The sequence below is a fragment of the Rissa tridactyla genome, chromosome 18 (genome assembly GCF_028500815.1).
Source record: "Rissa tridactyla isolate bRisTri1 chromosome 18, bRisTri1.patW.cur.20221130, whole genome shotgun sequence".
Lineage (NCBI taxonomy): Eukaryota > Metazoa > Chordata > Aves > Charadriiformes > Laridae > Rissa > Rissa tridactyla.
Genome location: NC_071483.1, coordinates 914,193 through 932,642, shown reverse-complemented (window position 1 = coordinate 932,642; position 18,450 = coordinate 914,193). Strand labels below are relative to the sequence as shown.

The 18,450-nt window shown below is 64.3% G+C and overlaps 2 protein-coding genes across 3 annotated transcripts; one reads left to right on the top strand and one right to left on the bottom strand.

The window, feature by feature from the left end:
• The first annotated feature begins 2,068 nt into the window (after nucleotides 1-2,068).
• TINAGL1 (tubulointerstitial nephritis antigen like 1) lies at nucleotides 2,069-9,680 on the top strand. The gene is made up of 12 exons (XM_054223858.1): nucleotides 2,069-2,161; nucleotides 2,703-3,034; nucleotides 3,793-3,856; nucleotides 5,616-5,708; nucleotides 5,803-5,917; nucleotides 6,886-7,009; nucleotides 7,133-7,283; nucleotides 7,506-7,689; nucleotides 8,001-8,046; nucleotides 8,463-8,586; nucleotides 9,099-9,144; nucleotides 9,325-9,680. Exons 2-12 carry the CDS (start codon nucleotides 2,734-2,736, stop codon nucleotides 9,463-9,465), a joined length of 1,389 nt encoding a protein of 462 aa, XP_054079833.1. The 5' UTR covers nucleotides 2,069-2,161; nucleotides 2,703-2,733; the 3' UTR covers nucleotides 9,466-9,680.
• A 4,684-nt stretch (nucleotides 9,681-14,364) lies between these two features.
• Nucleotides 14,365-17,674, bottom strand: PEF1 (penta-EF-hand domain containing 1). 2 transcript variants are annotated; one of them, XM_054223931.1, is made up of 5 exons: nucleotides 17,591-17,674; nucleotides 17,265-17,466; nucleotides 16,556-16,905; nucleotides 15,845-15,988; nucleotides 14,365-15,327 (listed from the first exon to the last, which is right to left on the bottom strand). In XM_054223931.1, the coding sequence occupies exons 3-5, from the start codon at nucleotides 16,728-16,730 to the stop codon at nucleotides 15,098-15,100; spliced, it is 549 nt and encodes a 182-aa protein (XP_054079906.1). In that variant the 5' UTR covers nucleotides 16,731-16,905; nucleotides 17,265-17,466; nucleotides 17,591-17,674; the 3' UTR covers nucleotides 14,365-15,097. The 2 variants fall into 2 exon arrangements, with proteins under 2 accessions (XP_054079906.1, XP_054079905.1); XM_054223930.1 differs by having other exon boundaries at nucleotides 16,556-16,711; nucleotides 17,591-17,668.
• Nucleotides 17,675-18,450: the final 776 nt, after the last annotated feature.

The following is an 18,450-nucleotide window of genomic DNA, read 5'->3' as shown; positions in this document are numbered from 1 at the left end:
CCTGCCCTGGCACTGGCTGGGGAGGAAGCCGGGGCTCGCCGCAGGTCAGTCCCTGCCTTTCCTGGCTGCTTCTTGCCAACAACCCCATTCCTGGCTGATCCCGGAGCGCTGGGCTGTGCCGAGCACCGCGGGGGCCAGCACCTCCCTGCCCTGCTGGGAGCCAGGGGGCACTGCCCCGACCTCTGCCCGGCCCCCCCAGCCGGCGGAGTGGCTTTCCTGGGTGGATTTGGAGGGATGCATCACTGCAACAGCGGGGTCTTCACCCGGCCACGGGGTTGTGCATGGCTGGGGGGTGCTCACCCTGCACCCCGTGGGCACAGCAGCACCGCGCGTGTCCCTGCTGTGCCGGGGGGCATCCGGGAATGACCCACCCGGGTCTGAGCTCTCTGTACGACTCCATGCAGTGGGGCCTGGGTGCTGGGACCTACCTTCTCCCTCCCCCAGAGCAGCTGCAGGCGGCGAGGGCAGGGCAGGCGTGTGTGCCAGCCCGCGGCACTCGCCTCTGCTTCCCGTGGACACGTGGGCCCAAGGTGCCCTGGCTGGACTTTGCCCCGCTCCACCTTGTCTCCCCGACGTATGAGAGAGACTGACGCTCCCCGGCACGGGGACGGGCCTGGCCAGCAGGGACATGCCGGGGGGGAAATGCCAGCGAGCCGTGACCCCGCAGTGCCGGCACGCCGCGTTCCGCCAAGAGCGACGCTTGGCACCGAGCACGGCCGAGGAAGGGGGTGAGGGGGGGCTTGCAAGTGCTTGGGCTATCGCTGCTCCCGCCTCTGCACACAAGCCCATATCAGCTGGGGGGGGCAGGGGCTGCGGCAGGAACGGGAAGGGGCCATCTCTGCCGTCAGCGCCCCACGGCATCCTCAGCCGCTGCCAGGGAGCTGCCCGGCAGGAGCACAAGGACCAGGAGCAGAAGCCGGGGATGTCCTTTTCACCAGTGGCTTTGCTTTGTCCCCTGAGGGTCTTGGGGAATTTGTGACTCACTCTGGATTCCTGTCAGTCCAGTCATGGAGAAAGTACGTGCGGTTGGAGACAGTTGGACTCCGGGCCGGACCCAGTTCCTTCCTGAGGCGCTGAGCAGCCCTCCGGCTCGGCATGCTCCGTCCAAGGCCGCGCTTGCAGGAAAAGGCCCTTCCGAGAGCGCTGGCTGAGCAGCTGCGTGGGGGTCCCAGTGGATGGGGCTCTTGCAGGACCCTTGTTTGGGCACCCAGAGCATCCTGGGGTCTCGGGGGGGCCGGCAGCCCTTGCACCCGCTGGGTTGCAGTGCTCCCCGTGCATGGGCATCTGGGGTGTAAGCCCTGACTGGCCACAGCATCCTCCCTGCAGAGCCAGGAGCCCTCCAGCCCGTTAGCCTGGGCTCAGCCCCTGTCCCGGCTGCCACGGCCGCCCGCGGAACCCCGCTCCCCCCCCACCGCCGGTGGTGCCTCCCGTCCTGGCTGCCATGAGGCATCTTCGAGGAATCCTTTGGCAGCCGCCGGGAGATGCACCTCGTGGGCCGGAGGCAGGCAGGAGCGCCGGGATGGGCATCCGAAGCCCCATAGCGAGTATGGGTGCTGCGGGGGGGGACCGGAGCCTGCGGGGCGGCCGAGACCCCCCCCTTCCCCGGGTCCCGAGCACCTGTTGGACACTGGCGCTGGCAGCGGGGACATGGGGCCGACTCCAAGTGACTGTGGCTCCGCTTTCTGGGCTGTGATGGGATGTCCCTTCCTCGCATCCAGCTCCCCACACTGCAGCTGGGGGGCTGGGAGAGGGGAGTCATGCAGCTCCCCCCCCCTTCCTCTCCTCCCTTCCCCACACCCTGCCCCGGGCAGCAGCGGGAACCCCCTGGATGGAGCGGGGGGTGCTGGCAGGGCTGCCGAGCCCCCCCAGTTTGCGCGGCCACAAGGTGGGGGGGCTCGGGGAGCCGGAGGGATCCCCGGCCCCGGGGGGGAGGCGGTGCCGCCAGGGAGCCCGGGGACGGCGGGACCACGGGTCTCCCTCCCTCCCGCCCGCCCCGAGGGAGCCCCGGTGTCGACCCCCGCCCCGCTGGGCTCCGCTCCGCCCGGCCGGAGCGCGGCTGCCCCCGGCACCTCCCCGCGCCCCCCCGGCCGGGGCGCGGCTATAAGGAGCGGCGGGGGCGGAGGAGGCGCTCGGCGGCGGCGCGGAGCGGCGGGCGCGGCAGGTACGGGGCAGCGGGGACGGGAGGGGGTCGTGCCCCGGGGGTTCCCCGAACAGGCCCCCCCCCCGCCCCACTCCCGGGGTCCCCAGCGTCCTCCCCGACCCCAGGGGCTGAGAACTGAGAGCTCATCGCACCGCCCGCGCCTCCGCGGCGGCGGGGAGCGGGGCTGGGACCGGCGCCGGGGCGGGGGCCCGGGCAGCCCCCCCCGGGTGCCCTGGGGAGCCCCGTCCCGCTGGGGTTTTGCTTGTGGAGTGGGGGGGTTAAGGTGTGGGTGCCCGGGGAGTGGGCAGCCAGGGGGGAACCGGTGCTTTGGGGCGTCGTGCTGCGGTTCCCCACAGCCGGGGTCGGGGCAAGGGGAGTTAAGGAACCTGAAGACTTTGAGCGTCCCGGGGGAGGACAGGGAGGGGGCCAGGTGTCCCGGGAGGGGGCTCGGCGTGCTGGGGGCTGGCCGGGGTGGGATGGGGCTGGCGGAGGGTGAGGAGCTTGCCCTGTGCCCCTGGGACCCCCGGCTGCCCCCCGTCCGCTTACTGCCCTCCCTCCGCAGCGGCTGCAGGTCAGGGGAGATTGCCGGCAACATGCGCCTGCTGCGGGCCCTGCTCGGCCTCTGGCTGCTGGCCCAGGCGGCCCGGGCTTCTCGGGTACGCACCCGCCGGGAGCTGGCCCCCGGCTTGTACGAGCACGGGGTCTACGATGCCGGCGGGTCCTACTGCCAGCGAGGGGACGTCTGCTGCCACGGCCGCGACGACGGCTGCACCGTGCCCTACCACGACACCCTCTGCTACTGCGACCTCTTCTGCAACCGCACCGTCTCCGACTGCTGCCCCGACTTCTGGGAGTACTGCCTGGGCATCCCGGCCCCCTTCCCCAAAGCCCCAGGTGAGGCAGCCCCCCGCCCAGCCAGGCAGGGGTCCGGGGGTGCCCAATGTGCTGTGGGTGCCACTGGTGCCCCTCCGGGTAATGGATGCAGCCGGACACGGCACCCGACAGCCCTGCCCTCGCTACAGAGCCGCTCTGGACCCCTCGGGGCTGTGGAAACTCGGGCAAAAGGTCTGGGTGGGGGCCAGGCTCCTTGAAACGGGGCTGGGAGCCGCCTGTGGCCCCGCAGCCCGTCCCCTGCGCCTCCCCACGGCAGAGGGGCAGCTCCAGCGGCGCGTACCTGTGGGGCAGAGCTGGGGTGGATGGTGCTCCATCCCGGCTTCTCCGGTCATGTCTGGGGCAGGCAGATGCTGGCCCTGAGTTAACCCCCCCGGCAGCTGGGGCGGATGGGGGCGAGCAGGGGGCACGGGCAGCCCCCACCACGCAGCACAAGGCTCTCTAAGAAGTCCCTGGAGAGCAGAGCCAGCTCCCGGGTACAACTGGCCCCTTTATCCCCGTCCCGCCAGGCCATGCGTGCGAGGCCCGCTCTGCTCGGCAGCCCCACGTTTAACCCTCCCAGCACTGAGCCACCCCGCGCCGTGGGGCACGAGCTGCTCCCCATCGCAGGGCTGGAGGTGCCGAGGTGCAGCTGGGCAACCGCCTGGCTTTAAGGATTTATTTATTTGCCCCTGGTATTCCCCTCTCTGGAGCCATGGGGGTGCGGGTGGGACCCCCAATGCACCCAGGCACTCACCAAGGCTCTCCCCTTTCCCATCCAGGCTGTGCCCGCGCCGGCCGCAACTTCCCCACCGGAGCCACGTACCGGGAGAACTGCAACCTGTGGTGAGTGCCTCCATGCTTTTGCTGCCATGCGGACACCGCCGGCTTGGCGCCGGCATGCGAGGGCGTTGGGAAGCCTGTGGGCACCGGGGGCTGCCCGGCAGCCAGAGCAGGGGGCCCGAGCTGGGTGGCGGGGGGAGGGGGGGGGGGGCGCTGCCAAATGCCTTTGCTCTGGCATATTCGGAGCCCGGGGCCTTGAGCCGCTCCCAAGTTTCGACGCATGCCTTTGTGGGAGCCGCTCGCTCCGCCGGGCTGGCTGCGGGCTGCCGGCGCGGGCCTGCTGCTGCCGGGGTTTTTTTGGCCACGCCAGTCCAAGCCCAGCTTGCCCGAGCCTGACGGGACGTGTCTGCCGCTGGCAGCCGCCACGGCTCCGTGCCAGGCGGCCGGAGCCCGTCCGCGCAGACGGCTGGGGTGCGCGCAGCCCGTCTGCGGTGCGCGCCAGGAGCTCGCTGTGTGCGTTAGCGAGCAGCGCGGGGCTTATCTGCAAACGGCTGCAGTGGTATTAATGGCATCCTGGAGGTGGGGGGGACTGGGGAACCTGCGGGCACAGATCTGCCCGTAGACAAGGAATAAACACAGCAGGGCTGGCTGGCAGATAAGAGAAATCAAAGGCTCCGTCTGGGGCGTGTGCGAGGGCATGAGCACGTGTGTGTGCATGTGTGTGCAGGCGTGTGTGCTGGAGCTGGAGGTGAAAAGCCAGCCCGACCCCCCCACCCCCAAAGCCTCGATGGTGCCTGGCATTTCTCTAGGACTGCAGCGCGGAGCCATGTGGCTGTCCCCAAGCCCCGGGGGGACATTGATGTCCCCCAGCCGTGCACTCAGATGACTGGTCCCTGTTACTGGGAAAGCATCCCTTCCCAACAGTGCTGGCCCTCGGGGGCCAAGGCTCTTCTGCCAAAACCCTCCTCCCCCGCACTTGGCGCCCGGAGACCCGTGATTCCGGCAGCCCTTCACCCTGAACCTCATCCCTGCCCGGCTCCCATGGAGTCTGGGGGGCAAATGGGTGCAGCGGCGGGAGCTGCTGTGGGCACCCAGCTGGCTGCACCCGCGGGACCCCCCGAGCAGTTAACAGCCAGATGCGGGGTCGGCAGCGCGCGGGGATGGGGACGGGGCGAGTGCCGGGGGTGCAGGTGCCATGGGCGGGATGGGGGCCGCGCTGGCGGGACACGGCTCTGGCCTCGCAGGGTTCCTTAAAAGGGAAGAGCGTGGCGGGAGCTGGGCGGGCGGCGGGAGGGAACATGCCAAGCATTGCTCGCCGTGCGGGGGGAGCACAGCCCAGGGCTCCCCAGGGAGACCCGGACCCGGCACATCCCCCCCAGCCACCCCCTGCTCCGGGTCTCCCATGGGTGCCACAGGGCTCCTGGCTAACGTGGCCGGAGCGGCTCACCCCGGGGGGGGGACAGCCAGCCCCGAATCCCCTCCCCGGGCTGGCGTCCAAGTCCTGCTCTGATGTCTGCAGGCCTGGCTGCTTTTCAGCTGATTTTCTGTCCCATGCTCTGTCTGCCCTCCGGGCTCCTGCAGGGACCGGGGCGGGGGGGGACAGCCCCCAGGGCCACGCAGAGGGCTGCCCGCCGGCTCCTGGCCTGGCTTCACCCCGTCCCGAGGAGCTGAGCCGCAGCCTGTCCCCCAGACCACGGTGCAGAAGCAGCCCCGGCCCCTCACTGGCTGCCCACAAGGGCAGCGGGTCCCTGGCTGTGGGGGGACAGGGGACACTGTCCCTCCCTGGCTGACTGTCCCCTCTGGTGCCGTTCCCCCCCCGCAGCACCTGCGGCCCCGGCGGGCAGTGGCAGTGCGAGGACCATGCCTGCCTGATGGACGGGGAGCTGATCGACGCTGTCAACAGGGGCAATTACGGGTAAGGAGCGGGCACCGGGAGGATGGGGGAGGGATACTTCACCCCTCGGTGCTTTTCGGGGCACCCCTGACCCGTGCCCCCTCCTCCCGTGCAGCTGGAGAGCCGCCAACTACAGCCAGTTTTGGGGCATGACGCTGGAGGACGGGATCCGGCACCGCCTGGGCACCTTCCGACCCTCTCCCACCGTCATGAACATGAACGAGATGCACGTGAGTCACCGCGGATGCAAGGGGGAAACTGAGGCACGCCAAGGGTTGAGCCTCCCCGTCCCATGGCTTGACCCAATGATTCGCCATCCCCTTTGGCTAGTGATGGCCCCGCAGTGTCCCCGTCCCTGGGAAGGGGCTCTGCACCCCCGGGGAGGCAGGGAAGGGTGGGTGCTGCGGGCAGCCCTTGTGTTTGGAGACAGCAGCTCAGCAAATTCCCCCTGACAATCCCCGGGCTTCCAGTGTTGTTTTAGACCCCGCTCCTCCGTGGCGGTTTCCCATCGGAAAGCCGGCCCCGCAGCTGCTGAGTCGGCAGAGCCGCCAGCGCGTTGCCAGCGGGGTGCCTGCACCCTAACCCCTCCTCCCCATTCGGGGTGGGGGTGGCGGCCGGGGATCCCATGGGTGCTGGCGGGCAGCGAGCGTCGCGTGCGGTGCACGCCCAGCGCCGTGGCCTTGACTCCTGGCGAGGTTTAATTTTAGTGGCGCTTCCTGCGCTGGGATAAGGCGGGTGCCGCAGCCGCGTCCTCCCCAGGAAGGCTGAGCTGTGCGCGGCCGGGGCACCGTGTCCCCCCCGGAGCGGAAAGGCTGGGCGTGAGTCAGTGGCTGGGCGAGAGCCGGCCAGAGGCCACAATGAGGGACGCAAGGCACCCGGCAGTGCCCTGGGGTCCGAGACCACGCACTTGGTGCCGTCTGTGCAGGAATGCCAGAGCTGAGGATCCCAAATTTCGGGAGTGTTGAGGGATCTCACTCCTCTGTGACAAGGGGACGCCCAAATCCTGGTCACGCGCAGCCAGGGCTACGGGTGTCCCCATCCTGGGGGTCCTGCACTGGGGCTGGGGGATGCTAACGCTGCCTGGGGACCGAGGATGCCCCGGGAGCTGCTGGGGATGGGCTGCTGCGGGCGGGGGGAAGGAGCCCGGGGGGATCCCCGTGTACTGAGCACCCCTCATGCCTCGGCTCTGCCGCCGCAGATGAACATGGACTCCAACGAGGTGCTGCCCCGCCACTTTGACGCAGCCGCCAAGTGGCCCGGGATGATCCACGAGCCCCTGGACCAGGGCAACTGCGCTGGTTCCTGGGCCTTCTCCACGGCAGGTGAGACGGGACGGGACGGGGTGGCCGGTGGGGACAGGGACTAAACCTGCCGCCATGGGGCTGGGGAAGGGGGCAGGACCCGGGGGAGCAGCCCCCGCTCCCTGACCCCCTGCTCGCTCCCAGCCGTCGCCTCGGACCGCATCTCCATCCACTCCATGGGACACATGACACCTGCCCTGTCACCCCAAAACCTCCTCTCCTGTGACACCCGCAACCAGCGGGGCTGCAGCGGGGGCCGGCTGGACGGTGCCTGGTGGTACCTCCGCAGGCGAGGGTGAGTGGGGACGAGATGGCGGGGGGCAAAGGCTGGGGTGGGGTAAGGGCTCTGGTTACCTGGGGACAGCCCGGGATCGTCACCTCGGTGCCCTGTGTGCATCCCGTCCCCAGGGATGTGGGGACCAAGTGGGGCTGGAGAGCGGGGTTTGGGGATGGGGATGGGAGCGGGGCTGGCGCCAGGTGGTCCTTCCCCTCCTCATGTCCTTGTCCCTCTGCCCAGGGTGGTGACGGACGAGTGCTACCCCTTCACCAGCCAGGAGAGCCAGCCGGCGGCACAGCCCTGCATGATGCACAGCCGCTCCGCGGGCAGGGGCAAGCGGCAAGCCACGGCGCGTTGCCCCAACCCCCAGACCCACGCCAACGAGATCTACCAGTCCACCCCCGCCTACCGCCTCTCCTCCAGCGTGAGTGCCCGTGGGACGGGGCCGGGCCGGGCAGAGCCGCCGGCGTGGGCGACGCAGGAGCCGTTTGGTGTGGGGAGCGGGAAGGGGCTCGGCTCGGGGTGGTTTTGCCTGGGAAAGCCAAGTTTGGAAATGAAGCTGGGGGAAAAAAAAACAAAACCACAACCTGCCGCCGAACCCCCAGGGGAGCTGCTCCTCCACCTGGCATCTCCACAGCACCCACCCCTGGGTGCCGAAACCCCTTCGTCCTGGGGGGGTGGGGAGGGCGGTGCCGGGGGTCCCGGCCCCGGTCCCAGCCGGCTCTGTGCTTGCAGGAGAAGGAGATCATGAAGGAGCTGCTGGAGAACGGCCCCGTGCAAGGTAGGGAGTGGCCTGGGCACCCCCGAAGCTGGCTGCTGCAACGGCTCGGGGGGACGGGGTGGGAGCAGGACCCCCCCCTCGGCTGCTCTCCCCGATTAATGTTTATCCGCTGCCCAGGCAGCGTCGTGCTCCCCCGGGCCCCAGGGTGCCCGTCACGCTGCCCACCCCCCCTGGGCACTTGTTGCTCATTAACTCCGGAGATTTAATCCCCGTCTCGGCAGTTGGTTTTGGTTTACTTCAATTTTTTTTTAATCCTCCTCCGAGTTCTTGTCACATCGCCTGGGGGAGGATCCGGCTGCCGCCTTCCCTCCGCCCGGGCGATGCCCTGTGTCCCCGGTGCCCGTATCCTCCACCCTGGGGGGACCCGTGAGCTCGGTCCCCCGCAGCGTCCCCAGCCCCTCTCCCCCTGCCTGCAGCCATCCTGGAGGTGCACGAGGATTTCTTCATGTACAAGAGCGGGATCTATCGGCACACGCCCGTGGCCGAAGGGAAGGGGCCGAAGCACCGGAGACACGGGACCCACTCGGTCAAAATCACCGGGTAGGTGGGGGGTGGCGTTGGGGGCGTGGGGGTACGGAGAGCCCCGCTCTGGGCAGGAGAAATGTTTTATTCGAGGGAGGAAAGGCGTCCCCTTCCTCTGGGCAGGGAGAGGAAGCCGGGGAGGGGGGGGGGGACAGAGGGTGCAGGACGCCAAGCGGGGGAGCCCTGCCGGGGCAGAAAATGTTTGCGTGGGGGCTGTGGCCACAAGTGACACGAGCGTGCAGTGCTCAGCCCCCCCCCGGCGAGGGGCAGGTTGGAGGTGCAGAGCCCGAGGAGGGGAGCAGGGCCGGCTGCGCCGTGCCGGTGGCTTCCTTCCTCCTCCCCGTGGCTAAATATACCTGCCTGTATTTCGGGAGCGGACGTAAATTCCTCGGCCTGGCCAGGAAACGCGCGGGGGTCAACGCAGCACCCCCCTACCGCCATGCACGCTGGGGTGATGCCCGCAGAACGGGGTGCAGCCTGAGGGGGTGCCCTGGGACCCCCCCACTCACTGCCCTGCCCTTCCACCGCAGGTGGGGAGAAGAGCAGCTGCCTGACGGCCAGACCCAAAAGTACTGGGTGAGTGTCGGCGGGTGTCACGAGTTTGTTGGGGCTCAAGTCATTGAGGGGGGGTGGGGGGGTGGAAGCGCTGCTTTCCTGTGCCCAGGGTGGGATCCAGCTCAGGGATGGGGTGGTGGTGGGGGGCGGTTTTCAGCTGGGTCACCCGGTGCTGAGCCATGTCCCCTGTCCCCTCCGCAGACCGCGGCCAACTCCTGGGGCACGGCGTGGGGCGAGGGCGGCCATTTCCGCATCGCCCGCGGCGTCAACGAGTGCGAGGTGGAGACCTTCGTGGTGGGCGTCTGGGGCCGCGTCAGCATGGAGGACATGCCCCACAAGTGAGCGCCTCGCTGCCACAGCCCCCCCCCCCGCCACGCCGGGGCTCCCCAGCCCCGCAGATGTCCTTGTCCCCCACGATGGCCCTGCCCAGCACCGCAGCCCCTCCGTCCCCTCCTGGGGGCACCCGGGCAGGGGGATGGGACTGTCGCCTGGGTCCCCCTCCCCGGGGGCCGTGTGTCCCCGCTGTGCTGACGCGGCGGCTGGGTGCAGTGGCGCGTGTGGACGGGGGTGCCCCGGGGGGGCCCGTCCCTCATCCCGTGGGATTTGCCCACTAATCCCCCCGCCCCAGGCTCGGCTGGGCTGCGGTGGCAGCCAGGGGCTCTTTAAAGGCAGCTGCCCCCCGCCATGGCAGCTTCACCCCCCCTCCTCCCAGCGCCGGCGGCCATGGGGCTGGGGGAGCAGCCCAGCGGGACCCTCGTGGCTCCTGCACCCCATATCTGCTCCCCTCGCCCCGCGCAGCCCCCCAGCCCTGGGGGGGTGAAACAAGCCAGCAGTGCCCGGGGGGGGAGGTTCGTCTGTTGCCCCGAGGCTGGGTGTTGCCAACTGGGGATGGGGTCCCTACCGTCCCCCCTTGCCTGTCCCTATGGTGCTACGGCCCCTGCCACCCCCCCCCGTGGGGACGGTGGGGACGGGGAGGGCTCAGCCCCACGTTGTCCCTGTCCCCGTGGGGCCACAATTGGGGACCACACAGCAGCACAGCCCGGCTCCCCCTGCCCCTTTTCCCTGCCAGGGCTGTATTTTTAAGACTTTTTGTATTTATTTTGCTTTTTATTATTTGTAAATAAACTGACTGAAGTTTATTGAAGGGTCTCTTGCTTCACCAGCTCTGCGTGGCGTTGAGGGGGGTGACACGTGTGGCCCTGCTGGCCCCCCTCCTGCCCCGTCCTGAGCGGGGGGGACACGCAGCCGTGGCCGCGGGAAGGGCTGTGGGGCGAGATAAGGCCCCGCTCATTGTGCGCCTTCCGGCCCTGCTGGCCCGCGGCCAGCTCCGGCGGCCAGCGCGGGACCCGCCACGGACACGCACAGCCACATCGGCCACGCTGGCCACGAGTGTCACCAAAGCCAGGAATGCCACTGCAGCCACCCACAGCCTGGAGTGCTGCCGCAGCCAGGCACGCCATGACAGCCACCCACAGCCCATAGTGCCACCACAGCCACCCCACAGCCCCGAGTGCCACCCCACAGCCAGGAGTGCCACCACAGCCACCCCGCAGCCCCTAGTGCCACCCTCCAGCCCCTAGTGCCACTGCATCCCAGGTGTGCCACCGCAGCCACCCACCAGCCAGATGTGCCGCTGCATCCCAGGTGTGTCACCACGGCCCCCCCACACCCAGGAGTGCCACCCCACAGCCCCCAGTGCCACCCCACAGCCCGTAGTGCCACGGCAGCCAGCCGTGCCAGCGCAGCGGGGTCGCGGGAGGGGGGGCAGAGCTGAGCGGGCCCGTTGGGGGGAGATTATTGCTTTTTAAAGTTTTATTTATTTATTGCCTCGCCTCTCCTTTTTCCGCCCCCCCCCCCCCTCGCCGGGTCGGGGCGCCCCCCCGGGGTCCCGTCCCCCCCATCCCGGGCGGGCGCACGCGCGGTGTGGAGTGGGGCGCCACCTGGTGGTGACAGTCCGCACCTGCACACACAAATATACACGTACTGCTGGTTACTCGCACACACACATATATACACACACACATATACACACATACACTGCTGGTTACTCACGCACATATATATACACACATACACACATGTATACACATACACTGCTGGTTACTCACAAACACACGTATATACACACACACATATATATACACATACACTGCTGGTTACTCACACACACATATATACACACACATATATATACATACACTGCTGGTTACTCCGTCACACACTCACACATATATATACATATATATATATATACACATATACACTGCTGTTTACTCTGTCACACACAGACATATATACATACACTGCTGGTTACTCTCTCACACATACACCCCCCCGCCACTGTTTACTCTGTCACCCCCCCACTGTGGTTTCATACACACATTCACCGACAGAGGCTGTTCACACACACACACACACACACACCCACACACACCCACCCCCAACAAACACAGTGGGGGGGGGCGGTGTGTGAGAGTAAACAGCAGTGTATGTATGTTAGAGAGTGTGTGTACATACGTACCTACATAGGCGTAGAGACAACCGTGTCTGTTGGGGGGGTGTGTGTTTGTATATATACACACTATTTGATTTTTTTTATATGTATGTATATATATATAAAATATATATGTACGTACACGCACACAGAGACCACTGTGTGTGTATATACATACACATATATACAGCCGTGTCTGTTGGGGGGGGTGTGTGTGTATATATATACACACACACACACACACACACTATTTTTATATACATATACTATTTTTTTATATACACACACAGAGAGAATAGTGCCCTTTAGTGTGTATATATTATAAACAGCAGTGTCTGTTGGGGGGGGGCATATACATACTGTTTTTCTGTACACAGGCGCTCTCACTGTGAGTAGTGCCCTTTGCTCTGGATCTGTGCTGACCAGCGCGCGCTCACACACGCGCTCTCGCTCTGGGTAGTGCCCTTTAGAGCGAGAGGGTGTGTTATGAACAGCCGTGTCTGCTGGGGGGCTATATATATATACACACACACACACACACACACACACACACACACACACCCTGCAGCATCTGGGGGGGGGAATCTATAGATACTATTTTTATATATATATATATATACACACACACACACACTAGATTTTTTTTATATATATGTATACTTTATATACACACACACACACTCTCTCTCTCTCTGAGTAGTGCCCTTTTGTGTGTGTGTGTGTATATATATATAAAAATAACAGCGGGGGGGAGTATGGATACTTTAATACACGCACACACAGAGTAGCATCCTTTAGAGCGTATATATTCTAACCAGCAGTGTCTGTTTGTGTCTGTGGCTATAAATGAGCAGCAGCCCCTGTGCGCGCGCACGTGTGTGTGTGTGTGTGCACAAGCAGTGGGGTGTGACAATGTCTGTGTGTACAAGCAGCAGTGGCATCTGTCGCCGTGTATATTAAAAAAAAAAAAGCAACCAAGAGCAGCAACTGTGAGAGTGTGTATGTGTGGGAGCACGCGCGCACACACACACACACACGCGCACACACACACACACACACACACACACACACCCCCCAGAGGTATCTCAGCAGCAGCGAGCGTGTGTGTGCACAGCAGGGTGTGTGCCTGCAGAGCAGTGTCTGTGGGTACACACGGAGCAGGGTGTCCGTATGTAGCTACAGGCACAACCGGGGGGGTGTTTGGGTGTGCACACAGAGGGTGTGCAGCTGTACGTGCATGGGGGGGGGTGTTGGTGCCCGTCTGTGAACGCACCTGTATACGCAATGCTGGCTGTTGGGGGGGGTATGTGTACATAAACTCTGTGTGTGTGTATACACACAAGGGTGTGTATCAGAGTGTGTGCATAGACACACACACAAAACTATCTTTTAGTGTGTGTGTGTCTGTCGCTACACGGGGTGTCTGTTGGTGTGTGTCCGTGTGCATGTACACGGGGGGTGACTGTTACGCTGTGTGTGTCGGGGGGGCGTGTGTTTACATAAGCATCAGTGTCTGTGAGAGAGTGTGTGTGTATATACACACCTGGTAGTGTGTCTGTGCTATGGGTATATACACACTGTGTCTGGCATATACACACACATATATACACCTATATATACACACACACACATATATATACATATATGTGTATATACACACACATATATACGCACACATATACATATATACACATATATATGTGTGTATACATATATACACACACATATATACACACACATCTATATGTAAATATATATTCGTATATACACACATACACATGTATATATACCCCTGTGTGTATATACATATATGTACATATATGTGTGTATATATATACATGTATGTATGTATGTGTATATACATACATACACACACATCTACACCCCCCCATGTGTCAGTGCGTGTACCTGCATGTGTGTATACACACACACACACACACACACACACACAGAAGGGTGTCAGCGCGTGTACCTGCAGCATGGGGTGTGTGTACACAGGGTTGTGTGTCTTACTGTGTGTGTGTGTATACACACACACGGGTGTCTACATACACACAGTCGACATTTTACGTATTTTTTTTTGTGTATTTTTATACATATATATATATATATACTGACAGCCCGTGGGGGGGTGACAGCCCGCGGGGGGGCACCTCCACCACCTCTGCTTCAAAGCCCTGCGAGGGGCCGGGCAGCTCTGACCCCGCAGAGGACGGGGAGACGAGGAGAAGCATTGCTGGAACGACTGGGGCTGCTCCAGAACAAAAAGTCCTGCCTTTGGCTGAGGAAAACACCGACATCTGGTTATTGCTCCTAAAAGCACCAGATAAGCCACTCCGGCTTTTAACTATTTTCTTTCATGAAAATTCCTTCAAATATACAGTAGCAACACGTCTCAAAAAGCATCTCCCAGATTTCTCATCAAGGCAAACTGAAGGACAATCACCGGGAGATCGTTTTAGAACGAGAGGAAAGAAAACCTTTGTGTTGGTCAAATCTTTACATTCCTGCTTGTACCCCGCTAGGAGACCCCAGCACCTTATTTTCTGTCAGTTGACACAAAATGCGTAAGACCCAGCTCGGGGAAGGTGTTCGGAGCCCTGGGAGCAGCGCCCAGAGCAGGGGTACAGGCAGAGGAGGAGGAGGTGTCCCCTCCCCGCACCCGGAGCTGCTGCTGGCCCCGCGGGGGTGACATGGGGCAGGGCAGTGTCCCTGTGAGCCACTCCGCAAACACAAACCACCCAGCCACCAGTGCACAGCGCCTTTTATTCAAAAGCTGTAAAAATAAGCTCTAAACCATTTCTGAGTTTGGCTGGGGCAGAGAGAGACGGCTTCAAAACAGACATTGGCAACACCAGAGGCCGATGATCCAGCAACGCGGCTCGTTCCAGCAGCCCGGAGAGAAACGGGCTCGGTCCCCCAGGAAAGCCGGAGCCCTTCCAGCCCAGCCGAGGGGCTGGATGCGCTCCCGGCGAGGGAGGGCTGTCTGGGAGACAAGGAAGGATGAGCTCTGCTATCACTGCGGCTTTTCAAATGAAGGCTCAGCTCTTGGTCACCGGAGAGTCCCCAAAAGCGTGCCGGGACAGGGGTGTTCCACTGCAGACATCCTGCCGAGCAGAGGGACGGCGCAGGTGGGGTTTGAGTATGATTTTGCGTGTGGCAAGGGAAGATCTAGGCGCTCCCTGGGAGGCATGGCACAGGCTCGCTACTGGTTTGGCTGTCCCACCCCATGGCACGGCCCCAGAGCCGGGCTCCAGTTTGGCGTGGAGGCACCCACTGCCATCGAGTGGGGACATGGAACTGGAAGGGCCCCGGCGGGACTCAGGGCTCCTCGGGCAGAGCAGGCTGGAAAGCCGGCTCGGGGAGAACAACTCACTCTTCAGGAGGCTCGGCCACATCCCCACGTGGGGCCAGGACGGCTGCTGCTCCCCAGGAGCCCCGCAGAGCTCCCGGCCGGCTCGCAGCCCTCGGCCCAGGGCGTCACATCATGCGAGTCACGACCATCGTGAGGAAGTCCTCGTAGCTCAGCCGCACGTTGCCCACCAGCCCCGTGTCCTTCTCGCGGAAGGCGTCGGTGGTGCTCTGGAGCTGCATGCAGATCTGAATGAAGCGGTCGAGCTGGATGCTGGGGTTGGAGGATCGCTGGGCGTAGCGGGCCAGCAGCAGCTGGCTAAACTGGGGGCTCAGGTTATAGCCCATCTGGGAGAAAGCTGGGAGCAAGAAACACTCAGATTAAACCCTCCCAACGGGAGGGAGAACGACTGTGCCCTCCCTCCCGCGCTCTGGCACACCCCCCATCTCCCACCACTTCCGACGCGGGTGTGTGCGGGCAGGGCTTTCCAGAGGGAGGAACCAAACCAAGGCACGAATTCCAGACATTTTTCCTCTCCATCAGACACACACGCCCAAGAGTTCCTCCCAGAAAACAGGCTTTAGCCACATGCCATTTGGGGAGGGGGAATTTTGGGTTTCCTTAAGGAAGGAAGCTCATGCCACAGCCCTGCTGCGGCTCCTCGTCTCCTGCCCCATGAGAAGGATCAGCGTCAGCTCTGCCGCGGCCGGTTTAGCCAGCCCAGCGTGCCCCAGCTGCGTGGGAGACACCCAGCCCTGCTGCAGCGATGACGCCAGGAGGAGTCGCTGGGCTGGAAACAAACACCTAGCAGAGCCAGACAGTGCTTCCCGGAGAGCTCGGTACGGGCCAGGTTTGTGTCTCTGCCCCTTGCTCACCTTGCTGGAGCTCATTGAAGCTGATGGAGCCCGATTGGTCCCTGTCGTACTGCTGGAAGAGATTCTTCCACTGCTGGATGAAGCGCATCAAGGCTGAGAAGCCGTACACATCTATACGTCCCGACCTGGTCTTATCGAACATGTCTGGGGAGGAAACAATTAAAAAGCAGGAGCAGGGCAGTGAGGAGCGGAGCAAGGACATGCTGCAGAAACTCCCAGAGAGCTCATGACCTGCGCCATGGCTCCCCGGCACCTGGCTCCAGACCTGAAAGCCCTCCCTCACCAGGACTATGATCAACTGGGATCACTGAATCCTTAAAAGCCTCACAGAAAACGGCACCAAAACCTGATACCGGGGCAAGAGGGGGAACAGGGTGACTCTGGCTCGCTACTGGAGCTCTCCCTCCTTTTGCTCCCCAGCCCTCTGGGAGCAGGGACTTGCTCAGCCTCACGTAGAGCTGGGTTTCCTCTCCCAAACAGCATTTTGCGCCCCTGACTCATGTACTCCACCAAAAGGGCGCTTGGAGCTGCTCAGTTTGCCCTGCTCTCACTCCAGAGAGCCCTTAGCGGCCAGCTGCTCAGGTAAGGGAGCTCAGGTAAGAAGGGAACGCAGGCTGGGCTGGGCTTCACCCCAACAGAGGCTCAGATCAAAGAGATCAGAATAAAAAACAGGGAGAGGGCAGGGGGAAGGCAGGGGGAGCCCAGACTCACTTATCATCAGCAGACAGGTCTCATCATTGAACGTCGACCAGTTGGAGTTGACCAGCGCCTGCTTCAGCTCCTTCACGGAGATGTACCCGCTGTGATCCGCATCGACCGACTGGAACCAGGAGAAGGCCTCAGGGTCCACGCCCGGGGGGGCATTACCTGCGTGGGGAGAGGCCATCAGCGGCTCTCACCTTCCCTCAGAGGGGCTGCTGGCTGGGCCGTCCCCTGGGATGGCGCATGGAGACGCAGCCAACGCCCAGGCGTTGGTCAGCACTTCTGCTCTAAGCAGCTTTCCACAGCCACGGGATCCTGGGAAAACAGGTTAGCGAGGGCCAGGGCTTGGCACGTCCCACCTGGTGTCAGAGAAGGGAAAGTAAATCAGAGCCTGGGCGTAACTCGGGACGGGAGAGCAACCCACGGGGCTGCCGCCCCATAAACCGGGCAGCGCCGGGAGACAGACACGCAGCTGTGCAGGTTTATTGCTGGTGCTCAGGGCTGCGGCCTCTTCAGCACTGTGCTGCTGCTCCTCCTCCTCCTTCGCCGCCGGATTTTAAAAGAATAAACTGGGACTTTGCGATTTCCTTTATACAGCGAATTCAGCCAAGCTGGGCGAGGAGCCCCGAGCCGACCCCTCCCGGCACAGAGCAAGGCCGGGACCGGGCTGGGGAACACCCCCCCCCCGCCGCGGGTGGGACCCCCCGGCCCCACTCACCTCCGGGAGCCGCCCCTCCGTAGGGCCCGGGCTGCGGCCCGCCGTAAGGGCCAGGCTGGCCGTAAGGGCCAGGCTGGCCGTAGGGTCCTCCGGGCGCCGCGCCGCCTCCGTAGGGAGCCCCGGGCGGGGGCTGTCCGTAGGGAGCCCCGGGGTAGGGCCCTGCCGGGGGCGCGCCGGGGGCCTGTCCTGCACCGGGGAAGCCCTGGGGAAGGGGCAGAGCCCGGTGTGAGACCGGCGCCGGGCACCGCGCTCCCCCTCGTCCTTCGCCCCGGCCCCCACTCCGCGCCCCCCGGCCCGCCCCGGCCCCGGCCCCGGCCCGGCCCCACCTGCCCCGGGTACGCCGCCATGACACCGCTACCGCCCCCCAGCCCCGGGCCCCCCCACGCCCGCGATGACGTCATATGAGGCGCGCGCGCCCATTGGCTGCTGCGGCGCGGTCGCGCGAAAGCTCCGCCTTCCTCCCGGTCAGCTGAGCGGAAGCGGGGCGGTGACGCGGGGAAGGGCGCGCCCGGAGGGGCCTTAAGGCGTCAACGACACCCGAGGGACTGGGGCCCACCGAGATCTGGTCCGGGGTCAGCACAGGAGGGGAGGTGGCGTCCCCCAACACCAGGGCTGGATCCCCCGGGAGCAGGACCGGGATCTCCCAGGAATCTGGTCCGGGATCCCCCCAGAGGCGGGGCCATGATCAGCCCAGGAGCGGGGCCGGGAGCTGGGCTAGGATTCCCCAAGATCAGAGCTGGGATCTCCCCAGGAGCGGGTCTGGGATCCTCTCGACCCAGGGCAGGGATCCCCCAGAATCAGGGCTGGGATCTCGCCAGGAACTGGCCTGGAAACCCCCCAGAGGCAGGGCTGGGATACCCGCAGATCATGTCTGGGATCAGGGCTGGGATTTCCTGGGATCAGGGCAGGGATCGCCCCAGGAGCTGGGCTGGGATCCTCTGGAATCAGAGCAGGGATCCCCCAGAATCGGGGCTGGGATCTCCCCAGGAGCTGGCTGGGGAACCCCCCAGAGGCAGGGCTGGGATTCTCCCAGGACTGGTTTGGGATGCCCCCAGATCATGGCTGGGATCCCCTGGAATCAGGGTTGGGATCTCCCTGGGACCCGCTCTGGGATTCTCCCTGAGACAGGGTGGGGTTCCCCCTAGGATCAGGACTGGGATCTCCCCCCAGGATCCTCCCATCGTGC